General features: G+C 43.1%; 1 protein-coding gene across 5 annotated transcripts in view; it reads right to left on the bottom strand.

Moving 5' to 3' along the window:
- Nucleotides 1-12,239, bottom strand: part of rps6kc1 (ribosomal protein S6 kinase C1) — a 163,714-nt gene that overhangs the window by 142,341 nt on the left and 9,134 nt on the right. For all 5 annotated transcript variants that reach the window (XM_033025324.1, XM_033025329.1, XM_033025325.1 and 2 more), the window contains one exon: nucleotides 4,199-4,314. In XM_033025324.1, coding sequence (XP_032881215.1) covers nucleotides 4,199-4,314 — 116 coding nt within the window. The remainder of the gene's footprint in view (nucleotides 1-4,198; nucleotides 4,315-12,239) is intronic.

Here is a 12,239-nt window from a genome sequence, read left to right as displayed (position 1 = left end):
ACTACAGACGATGAGGGGACTGAGAAGAAAAAAAGAAAGGAAAATTAAAATGACCAAAGCCATGATCAGGATTGTGGGGTCCAGCAGCAGACTGAAGATCAAAGGGGGGGGGGTACAGAACTGTGAAGACAGTTGAAGAACGCGGCATTGTTGCTTTTGTAGTTATCGCAGCGTGCCACACAAGACAGACTGGGTTGATCCAGGAGTGTGTCCAATTACGTTGAAATGCAAGACTTTACAGAGAACGCCAAGGGCACAAGGGCCCCATGCAGAATTGCCCTATCAAAATTTCAATAGTACTATGGAACAATCTCACCTGACTTAAGTGTTGTGCTGAAGGCCAAGGACTGGCTTCTATAATGGGGACAAACTCAGGCAGTGGCAAAGATGGATCATCCGCTTGGCATTTCGGGCTGTTCGTTGTTGAAGATGTTTCAGCGTTGGATTGAGCACTCGCATGCGGATCCAGCCAGCATTGAGCACAGGAATGCCCTTGGAGCTTTCTCCTTTCATTAAATAACTACTTTGGTTCCGTCTTCACTAAGGAAGACATAAATAATCTGCCGGAAATAGCAGGGGACCGCGGGTCAAAGGAGTTGGAGGAATTGAGTGAAATCCAGGTTAGCCGGGAAGTGGTGTTGGGTAAATTAAATGGATTAAAGGTCGATAAATCCCCAGGGCCAGATAGGCTGCATCCCAGAGTACTTAAGGAAGTAGCTCCAGAAATAGTGGATGCATTAGTAATAATCTTTCAAAACTCTTTAGATTCTGGAGTAGTTCCTGAGGATTGGCGGGTAGCAAACGTAACCCCACTTTTTAAGAAGGGAGGGAGAGAGAAAACGGGGAATTACAGACCAGTTAGTCTAACATCGGTAGTGGGGAAACTGCTAGAGTCAGTTATTAAAGATGGGATAGCAGCACATTTGGAAAGTGGTGAAATCATTGGACAAAGTCAGCATGGATTTACAAAAGGTAAATCATGTCTGACGAATCTTATAGAATTTTTCGAGGATGTAACTGGTAGCGTGGATAGGGGAGAACCAGTGGATGTGGTGTATCTGGACTTCCAGAAGGCTTTCGACAAGGTCCCACATAAGAGGTTAGTTTACAAACTTAAAGCACACGGCATTGGGGGTTCAGTATTGATGTGGATACAGAACTGGCTGGCAAACAGGAAGCAAAGAGTAGGAGTAAACGGGTCCTTTTCACAATGGCAGGCAGTGACTAGTGGGGTACCGCAAGGCTCAGTGCTGGGAACCCAGCTATTTACAATATATATTAATGATCTGGATGAGGGAATTGAAGCCAATATCTCCAAGTTTGCGGATGACACTAAGCTGGGGGGCAGTGTTAGCTGTGAGGAGGATGCTAGGAGACTGCAAGGTGACTTGGATAGGCTGGGTGAGTGGGCAAATGTTTGGCAGATGCAGTATAATGTGGATAAATGTGAGGTTATCCATTTTGGTGGCAAAAACAGGAAAGCAGACTATTATCTAAATGGTGGCCGACTAGGAAAAGGGGAGATGCAGCGAGACCTGGGTGTCATGGTACACCAGTCATTGAAAGTGGGAATGCAGGTGCAGCAGGCAGTGAAGAAAGCGAATGGTATGTTAGCTTTCATAGCAAAAGGATTTGAGTATAGGAGCAGGGAGGTACTACTGCAGTTGTACAGAGTCTTGGTGAGACCACACCTGGAGTATTGCGTACAGTTTTGGTCTCCAAATCTGAGGAAGGACATTATTGCCATAGAGGGAGTGCAGAGAAGGTTCACCAGACTGATTCCTGGGATGTCAGGACTGTCTTATGAAGAAAGACTAGATAGACTTGGTTTATACTCTCTAGAATTTAGGAGATTGAGAGGGGATCTTATAGAAACCTACAAAATTCTTAAGGGGTTGGACAGGCTAGATGCAGGAAGATTGCTCCCGATGTTGGGGAAGTCCAGGACAAGGGGTCACAGCTTAAGGATAAGGGGGAAATCCTTTAAAACCGAGATGAGAAGAACTTTTTTCACACAGAGAGTGGTGAATCTCTGGAACTCCCTGCCACAGAGGGTAGTCGAGGCCAGTTCATTGGCTATATTTAAGAGGGAGTTAGATGTGGCCCTTGTGGCTAAGGGGATCAGAGGGTATGGAGAGAAGGCAGGTACGGGATACTGAGTTGGATGATCAGCCATGATCATATTGAATGGCGGTGCAGGCTCGAAGGGCCGAATGGCCTACTCCTGCACCTAATTTCTATGTTTCTATGTTTCTATGGAGCTTTCTCCTTTCATTAGCTGTTTGATTCTCCCCCACCCAACAATGAATAATGAAGTACCCGTCGTGGGGGGACCCAGGAGGAGGGGAGGGAGGAGAACAAAGGAGAAGCCGGCGGGGATACTTTATAACTTTGTCAGCGTCATATATGTGGCGACTATTCACATAACTTGGGTATGCAAACAAAGAATTTCACCGTGCCTTGTCACATGTGGCAATAAAGTACTCCATTCCATTCACAACCAGATGTGCTAGCACTGCAGTCTGATCAATTGTTTCAGTTCTATTTAGCACACGTGTAGTCCTGTGCTGCAGCTTCACAAGGCTGGCACGTCATCATTTTTAAGTACATCCAATCCTGCTCCCATGTACCCTGCTGCACATTGAACAAGGGCTAATCCCCCTTTTAATGCCAAAGATACAATGAGAAATATAAATGGCCAAGAAAATCACTGATTGCAGTGGTGTACCTTTTTACGCTACTTATAGTCCAGGGTACCAGGACTGTATTTATGGTCGAGGGTATCAGGGTACTGTTTCCGCGCTCTTCAATTTTCAAAGTAACGCGTGGTTTTCTAGCTCCCGATAGAAATTGCATTACAGCCAATTCAGCCCGCATATTACAAATAATGTTCCCTAATTCAAATTATGGAAACTCACTTTATAGTAGAACTGCCAATAGAATGTCTTATGTGTTTATGTAGGCAAGTTTTATAGTTGGTATATGGAAGGAAACGAGAGCACTCGAGGAAACTCGCACTATCACGGGAGGGGAGATGTGCAAACTCCACACGGAAAGTGGTCTGGATTGAAGCCCGGCCAATGGAGCTGAGGCAGCAGCTCTGCTAGCTACACCATAGTAGTAAAACAATGCGAAACACATCAAAATTCATACAAAATATATCACACCTTCATTTTATGTCCAGTTTGCTTTTGGAAGTCTAGGAGAGGAAGAATTACAAATGCACTTGAGCCCACATACCTTTAAGTGATCTATTCTATAGACACAAAGATTGAAACAGTTACAAATTTATAATCTGTATGACTTTCCCCCTCGAACAATAAAAAGTGCCAAATGCCAAAAAACTATAATTCTAATAATTTGAATTGCAAAGAAGAATTTTATAGACATCATTGCTGGTAGCAATGCAGCTACCAGAAACTGTAATTACACAGCATTTAACTTAGGATGGTTTATTTCATTTTGTTTGCAGTCAGCAAGATCCCAAAGGAGTTCTTGACCGACAGTCATGCCAGGAGGTCAGACGGTTTGCATCCTGTTTTGCAATACACAAGGACAGGGTGATCAAAAGGTACGAGTGCAAAGAATAGAGCACTTACCTGTCATTTCCGATACAATGTGAATTTAAAAACTGTAATTGGGGCAGAAATCTTTGTCCAGGTGTCCAGTGCACACCTTGGTGAATGTTTTAGTTGATTCCAGCAGTCTCTCACTGGTGTCTATTTTAATTTCTTGCCCCACTGTCATTCCTTTTACTGTAATTGGTGACTATGTTATCAGCCACTTGCCTTATGGGCCTGTCCCACTTAGGCAATTTTTTGGGCGACCACAGGCGACTGCTTCAAAATTTTCAGCATGTTGAAAATGTTTCAGCGACAGTGGGGACAAATTTTGCTGTCGTAGGTTGTTGTCAGGTGTGGTAGGTGAATTCCATTAAAACTAGTCCCTGGCAGTTGGCGAAAGAGTCACCTAAGTGGGACAGGCCCATAACGCTTCATGATTCTCTCCCTTAACTCTTCTGCCTCCATCCACCTTTTAAGACCCTCCTGAAACTCCATCTCTAAAATTAGGCTGCATTAAAAACAGTACTTCTGTAATATACACATCAAACTGCTGCAGCTCCCCTCCCCCAACCTCCCCAACCCCCCAGCATGTTCTGGGAGAGTAATCTTTGGATGAGCGCATAAAAGGGATTTACCTTAAAGAAATCTTCAAGCTGTTTACTATTATACAAGGCTGGAACATTAGCTGAGAACTGCAAAAGATCTTCAGCGCACTGTCTTCTCTCTTCAATCACAGACTTGTCAAAACGACCTACAATAGAATAAGCAGTAATTAAAACAGGAAAACAAATTCTCATTTACTTCAACCTTAATTATACCCATTAGTGATCTGGTCAGAAAATAGTACATTGCTCATTGCAGAAAGATTTAATCAAAAAGTACTCCCAAAATGGAGAAAATTGGCAATAATCCAGTTACTAACTTCATAACAGGCTATTTCATTGCAAAACTAGACTGTTTTAGCTCATTGAAACAAAGAGTGTTATCCATGAGAGACTCTTTGGTCCAGAAAGGGAAAAACAATGGTTCACATGACTAAATAGCGCATCAATAAATACCAATTCATCTGTTGTAGCTAAAGGTTGTGTGCAGGAAGAAACAGCAAATGCTGGTTTAAACCGAAGATAGACACAGCACAGAATGCTGGAGTAAATCAGCAGAACAGACAGTATCTCTGGAGAGAAGGAATTGGTGGCCTTTCGGGCGGAGACAGTCTGAAGAAGTGTCTCGACCCGAAACATCATCCATTCCTTCTCTCCAGAGATGCTGCCTGTCCCACTGAGTTACTCCAGCTAAAAGTTGTGTACAGATCACAGGAACGTAACTATTGTCTATTACATAAATACTTAAACTAAAAAATCTTCATACAACTTCCAAATCAAAATGGGTCATGTTATTTTATGCAGTTTGATTACCATTATTCAATTGTGACATGTCGCCCAGGTACTCCATGTCAGGAACGTTGGAGAAATGCCTCTTTGCAATTATATGATGGGAGACTTCAGTGTGACCAGTAAATGGAAATGTATTTCTGCAAAGCCAGGTCTCCCTTTGGGAATTCCCAGTCAACGTTTTAAGGACTAGGATATTGTCCGGGCTGAACCTTAACACATTCAATTGACCATCGTGATTACAAACTGATTAGAGACAGTCTCTACTGAACTAAATGTTCAAAAAAGTACTGCAATTGTCCACTTTGAAAATCATTTTAGAATATTTAAGAAACATTGGCAAGCTAGTTTGATAGGAAATATTTTTATAACGTTTAATAAATATTTAATAATAATAAACCAATACCAATATTGGACTCATTTGCTACATTGAATAACTTTAAACACAAAATGAAATAAACCAGTCTAAGTTATGTACAGATTATTTTATTGCTGTGTAATCTCCAAATCAGATGGCCACAAATTTCTGGTCTGCCGAACAGCAAAACTCCGATACTAGGAACAGCTCCATCCAAGACCGCAAGAAATTGCAGCAAATTGTAAGCGCAGCCCAGACCATCACACAAACCAACCTCCCTTCTATTGACTCCATTGAAACCTCACGATGCGTCGGCAAGGCCAGCAGCATATTCAAGGACAAGTCGCACCCTGGCCACTCCTTCTCTCCTCTCCCATTAGGTAAACGACATGGAAGTGCGAAAATGTACACCACCAGATTCGCGGACAGTTTCTTCCCAACTGTTATCAGGTATCTGAATCATCCTACCACTATTAGAGAGCAGTGAACTACTATCTACCTCTTTGGCGACCCTTGAACTATCCTTGATCAGACTTTGCTGGCTTTACCGAGCACTAAACATTATTGCCTTATCATGTATCTACGCACTGTAAATGGCTCCATTGTAATCATGTGTGTTCTTTCTGCTGACAGGATAGCACGCAACAAACGTTTCACTGTATTTTGGTACACGTGACAATAAAATAAACTAAACTAAAAAAAACTAGACACACTGACACACACACTCACACACACACACACACACACACACACACACACACACACACACAAAGAGACACACACAAAGAGACACACACAAAGAGACACACACAGAGATTGAATCGTTGCAAAATTCTAGTGCAACCACAACCTGACCTCCGTGCCCAGTTCTGGCACCATCTTTTGGAAAAGATATGAAGACTTTAGGGAAAGCAAAGAAATTTAGTAGAATGATGCCAGAGTTGAGGGTCGTTAGTTATGTGGATATACGGGGGAATCTAGGGATATACTCCTTGGAAGAGAGAAGATTGCAAGGAGAATTCATGGGGGCATTTCAAATCCAAATGGGCGTAGACAGATAATGTGAAATCTCCATTGGCAGAAGGGGTCAAAACTAGGGACCAACATAGACTGAAAGCAATTTCCAATATAAATAAAAAATGTCCTTGATAGTATTGGTTAAGTCTTATTTTGTTCTATCTTTGATTATAGGGTTCACTATGTATTGCCAGAGTTGATAGACGAGGCAGATTCTGAAAGGAAAGAACTTGGGAAGCGATAAAAGGGAGGGAATAAAATAATATGTCCTCGAGACACTTGGACTAATATATCCTCCTCCTGTGCTGCAACCATTCTATGGTTCTGTGGGTGGCTAGGAAAGAATAGGAGGAAAATCAGGGAAGGAAGTCAATGGTCTGGCTATGGCAAGGTTTGAAGTCCAGGATGAAAGACAGAAGGCCTAGAAATGCTATAAAGATTTACATTTTAATTAAAATCAAAACTAATTCTAACTAATCGAAACTAATTGAATTGAATGCCTTTATTGTCATTCAGACCTTACGGTCTGAACGAAATTTCGTGCCTGCAGTCATACATACAATCATACAATAATAACAACAATAAACACAAATTAACACCACCACAGTGAGTCCTCCAAGCACCTCACTGTGGTGGAGGCAAAAATCTTAGGGCTGCAGTCTCTTCCCTCCTCTTCTCCCTCTGCGCTGAGGCGATACCCCACCGGGCGATGGTACAAATAGTCCCGCGGCTCACCGAACACCGCAATGGGGCCGGCTCAAACACCGCGGCCCGAGGTGGTCGAAGCTGCCGCCCTCCAGTCCAACGGATGCAGCCGCTGGCCCGCGGCTCAACCCCGGACTCAGGTCATAGCCGCCAGAACGCCGTCCCAGCCACCGGAGCACCGTTCCAGCCCCGAGCCGGATCGCCCTCACGTGAGTGCCATTCCTCCCTCGAGCTGGGCCACTCCGACGGGACCGCCATTCCTCCCTCGGGCTGGGCCACTCCGACGGGAGCGCCGTTCCACCTCGGGCTGGGCCACTCCGACGGGAGCGCTATTCCTCCCTCGGGCTGAGCCACTCCGACGGGAGCGCCGTTCCACCTCGGGCTGGGCAACTCCGACGGGAGCGCCGTTCCTCCCTCGGGCTGGGCCACTCCGACGGGAGCGCCGTTCCTCCCTCGGGCTGGGCCACTCCGACGGGAGCGCCGTTCCACGCTCGGGTTGGGCCGCTCCGACGGGAGCGCCGTTCCACGCTCGGGTTGGGCCACTCCGACGGGAGCACCGTTCCAGCCCCGAGCTGGGCCGCCCTCACGGGAGCGAGCCCAGTGCAAGTCCTGACTGGCTCTGCCTCCGGAGTCTCGAGGCCGCCAGCTCCACCATTAGGCCTCAGCGCAGACGGAGGCAGAGAAGGGGGATACGATTAAAAAAAGTCGTATTCCCCCGAAGAGAGAGACAGCAAGCCCCGTTTCAACCCCCCCCCCCCACACACATAAACACAACCTAAAAAACAAAAACTAACTAGACAAAACGGAAAAAAACAACATAAAAAAGTAAAGACAAACGGACTGCAGGCGAGCCGCAGCCGTTCACCAGCGCCGCCACTTCCGGATGAAACTTTACACAGAATTAACAGATTAATTTGAGATTACTTGAACAACAATTCATTGATAACCTAATGGATAACCCATGGTGACATAGAATAGCAAATCCTTATTCATTATTATCTCATTGACCCTGGTTAAATTAAACATTGAAAATCAATTTAATGGCATTGATTTTTGTGCTTTCAACATAAGTAGGCAATACAAGGAAGCTAGCGCAGTGAGCAACTGAGAAGCTAAAGATCACCTTGAGCAAGACTGCTTGCTGGACTCAAATATGCATTATGCTTTATACATGCCAAATCTGCTGCAAAAACAGACCAGATAGCAAGGAAGCAGGAGACAAAAACATCAGTGGAGGCAAAAGGACCCGGGCAGTCGTTTCAGGTGAGGCAGAGGTTTACTTGCACCTCCTCCAATCTCATCTACTCTATCTACTACTCCAGGTATGGACTCCTGTATATCGGTGAGACCAAGCGCAGGCTTGGCGATCGTGTCATTGAACACCTGCGTTCATTCCACCTAAGCCTACCTGATCACCCAGTCCCTTCCCACCAACCCCAAGACTCGAAACCGTCCTTACACATGAATCAGCTATTCACCAATTTAGTGTACCGAATTCAGTGCTCATGATGGTCTCCTCTACATTGGAGAAGCAGACAATTCGCAGGGATGACCACAGGTTTACAGTCACTGCAATTCACCACTCTTTCTTTCCTCACCCCCACTCTCAACTTCTGTCTTTGGCCTCTTGCACTGTTCGAACCAAGCAGCATGTAAACTGGAGGAACTAAGGGCGGCACAATTGCGAGTTGCTACCTTACAGCACCAGAGACCCGGAATCAATCCTGAGTGCCAGTGCTGTCTGTACGGAGTTTGTACGTTCTCCCTGTGACCGGGTGTTCCAGTTTCCTCCCTCATTCCGAAGACGTGCAGGTTTGTAGGTTAATTGGCTTCTGTAAATTGTCCCTAGTATGTAGGATAGAACTAGTGTCCAGGTGATAGTTGGTTGGCATGGACCCAGTGGGCCAAAGGGCCTATTTCCACGCTGTATCTTTAAATCTAAAACTACATTGCAGCTCATCTTCCATGTTGGCAGGAACTCAGGACTAACATGTCCTCAGGACTAAATAATGAAATTAACAATTTCAGATTACCAACCTTTCCCATTTGTGTCTCATACAAGGTGTATTAATTCAGCTTTTCACTCTTCACTCAATTCAGCTATTACCTGATCAGTTGGGCATTTCTGACTTTTGTTCATTTTAGTTTCTCTGCAACTGCTCTGTTCCACATCTCAGTAACCACCCTACTAATAATATCAACACTAGTTATATATGGTTAGTTTTATTGGGTATAAAGTATCTCAAGACCTTAATTGCCCTCATTCATCTGCCTCCCTTTACATTGATAGATCACTCCATGTCTTGGGTAGCACTGAACACATCCTATCTCGGCAACCTTAGAATCCACCAGTGAACCAATTCAGTAATGCCCCAAGATTTCTACACACCAGGTGCCATAGTGCAAACACCTCCGGGTACCAATATGTCTAATCTGTATTTCCAATTTCCTTTCTTTTCTTAAAAAGGTAAGGAAAGATCATTTACATGTCATCTCATAGATTAGCCACAAAATGTTTTGAAATCAATAACATATTTTTAAAGTATGGTCATTGCAAGATGTAGGGAAACTAATAAGTCATTGATAACTACACAAATAATAAACATCAGAAACCCAATGATCAGAGATTTTATTTCCTAATGCAGATTTTCATCCAATGAATTGCCTAGATCTACACAATGACATAAACCCTATTTATAATATCAACACTAATTCTATTTATATATGATTAGTTTTATTGGAGTATAAAATATCTCAATGCATTAATATCTGTAAGAATCTTGTCACTTTTTAGGTAGACACAAAATGCTGGAGTAACTCAGCGGGACAGGCAGCATCTCTGGAGAGAAGGAATGGGTGAAGTTTCAGGTCGAGACACTTCTTCAGACTGCCACTTTTTCTGATATTACAATAATGATAGGTTGACCAGAATTCAATGATGTATTTTCTATGTTTCTGTCAGTTGTGCAATAATATTAATGTTACAAGAGGAGTGAATACAAACATTTTCACTGGCACTACGAGACAAAGTAGTAGCTCGCTGCCCAATTAGAATAGTCCAATAAATATCCTGCAGGGCATTGAAGAAAATGATTACAAATGGGTTGGTTACTTGATGGATTTAGTAGATTCTAGATCCTCAACCTACACATACATATCATCAGGATTTCAAAACTGAACTGCCTTTTAGAAAGAACATGGCCAATGTCATGACAAGGGGAAAAGGCGACAAGGCAAGCTTTCATTATGCAGTTCTAGATAGATAGTACAGGATTTGAGACAAGCAAGAATGTGTACTTAAAAAGGAGGACAGATCTGTTCTATTAAATTTAGGAGCATAGAAATTGACAATGATGACAATCTACATGGAAATAGTCAAATTAAATTTCTGCCAACATAGATATGGAATTAGAATCTCGTCCGGGACAAACTGCCTTTTGAGATGTTACAAATACTTATGGAAATTCTGCACAAAATTAGTGGGTTGTTTTAGAAGCTTTTGACAAGATCCTCTGCAAGAGAACAAAGATGAATTTGCATAATATCTACATTATTGCAAGGGCATTTCCTTTTACACCGATGTTGCAGTTTTAGCAGAGATACTGTTGGAATAGATAGACGATCTGGTCTGGCATCAGAAAGGAGAGGAGCCACACTTTAAACAATGAGGTTTCATGTTTGTACAGAGATACTTTGGAAGGTCATTATCCTTGCAGTATGAATACACTATAATATTACTAGCATGAATTTGAGCACCAGGCACAAGATAAAAAGATGACAGGAACATGAGCAAAAGTCACATACAGTAAGGATGAATCTGAAGGATATACTTTAAAATAAAGCAAGCAAAAAAGTAAGCAAGAAATTTCTATATAGCAATTTCCTCCTAACCCAGGGTTCCAAAATGCTTCACTTGCCTTTCTGCAAATTACATTGCACATAACATCAAAATCAAAAAAGCACTAGATGAAAATTGGAAATAAAAATTTTAAATGCTGGAAGCATTCAACAAGTCATGTACCACACACAAGGAGAGAAATAAAGTCAATGATTTGGATAAGGACCCATCAGAGTTGGAAACATGAGAAAATAAGCATTGTTAAAAAGTTGTCAAGGAACCAAGAACTTCAAATACCAGGTTAAATTGAGATAAGAAAACAAAAACAAATTAAAATGGGGAAGTACAGTCACATCCGTGGAGGGAAAAGAATCTGAAATTGAAAATACCAAACTGAAGTCAAGAGAACTGTAATGTGCCTGTATAGAAGATAAAATGTTGTTCCTCAAGTACATACTGTTGAAATTGAGCAAAATGTAGGAGGCCAAATGCAAGAGATCAGAGTGGAAGTGGAATGAAGAATTAAAGTGACAGGCAACTATAAGAACGTTGCCAGCCTTAGACTTAACAGAGGTGTTCTGGAAATCAGTCACGTTTCTGCACTGCATCTTGTTTCCCCATTGTAGGCACACTACATTGTGTTTACGTAGCACAAAACATTAGATTGGAATCGAAAGAAAACAGCTGCTTCACCTGGAAGAATTTTTTAGGTCCTTTGATGATGGGAAGGGAGATGGAAAAGGGCTGGTGTTGCAATTGCAGCACATGGATAGGAAAACCTGTGAGAACGTGAGAAGAAAGAATGGACCAGGGAGACAAAATTCTAAAAAGGGAGGAGTGTAGATTTCTCACACCACGGAGGCTGCTCAGCATGCCAATTACCTTAAGCACATTCAATTTTTGCAATCTTGTTAAATTGGTAATCTTGGTAATATTCAAAGGGGGGCCACGGTGGCGTGATGGTAGAGTTGCTGCCTTACAGCGCTTGCAGCACCGGAGACCCGGGTTCGATCCAGACTACGGGTGCTGTCTGTACGGAGTTTGTACGTTCTCCCCGTGGGTTTTCCCTGAGATCTTCGGTTTCCTCCCACACTCCAAAGACGTGCAGGTATGTAGGTAAATTGGCTTGGTGTATGTTGGTGTAAATTGTCCCTAGTGTGCGTAGGATAGTATTAATGTGCAGGGATCGCTGGGCGGTGCCAACTCGGTGGGCCGAAGGGCCTATTTCCGTGCTGTATCTCTAAACTAAACTAAATGACTGCAGTAGGGGTATATGTTTTAGATAATGCATAATTTGAGAATAGTTTTTAATCAAAACCCACAGACAATTATTTGCTTGTAAGGCTCAGCCTCCGAGATGATTTATT

Source organism: Amblyraja radiata, chromosome 8, assembly GCF_010909765.2.
Source record: "Amblyraja radiata isolate CabotCenter1 chromosome 8, sAmbRad1.1.pri, whole genome shotgun sequence".
Lineage (NCBI taxonomy): Eukaryota > Metazoa > Chordata > Chondrichthyes > Rajiformes > Rajidae > Amblyraja > Amblyraja radiata.
This window is presented reverse-complemented; position numbering and strand designations above follow the sequence as displayed.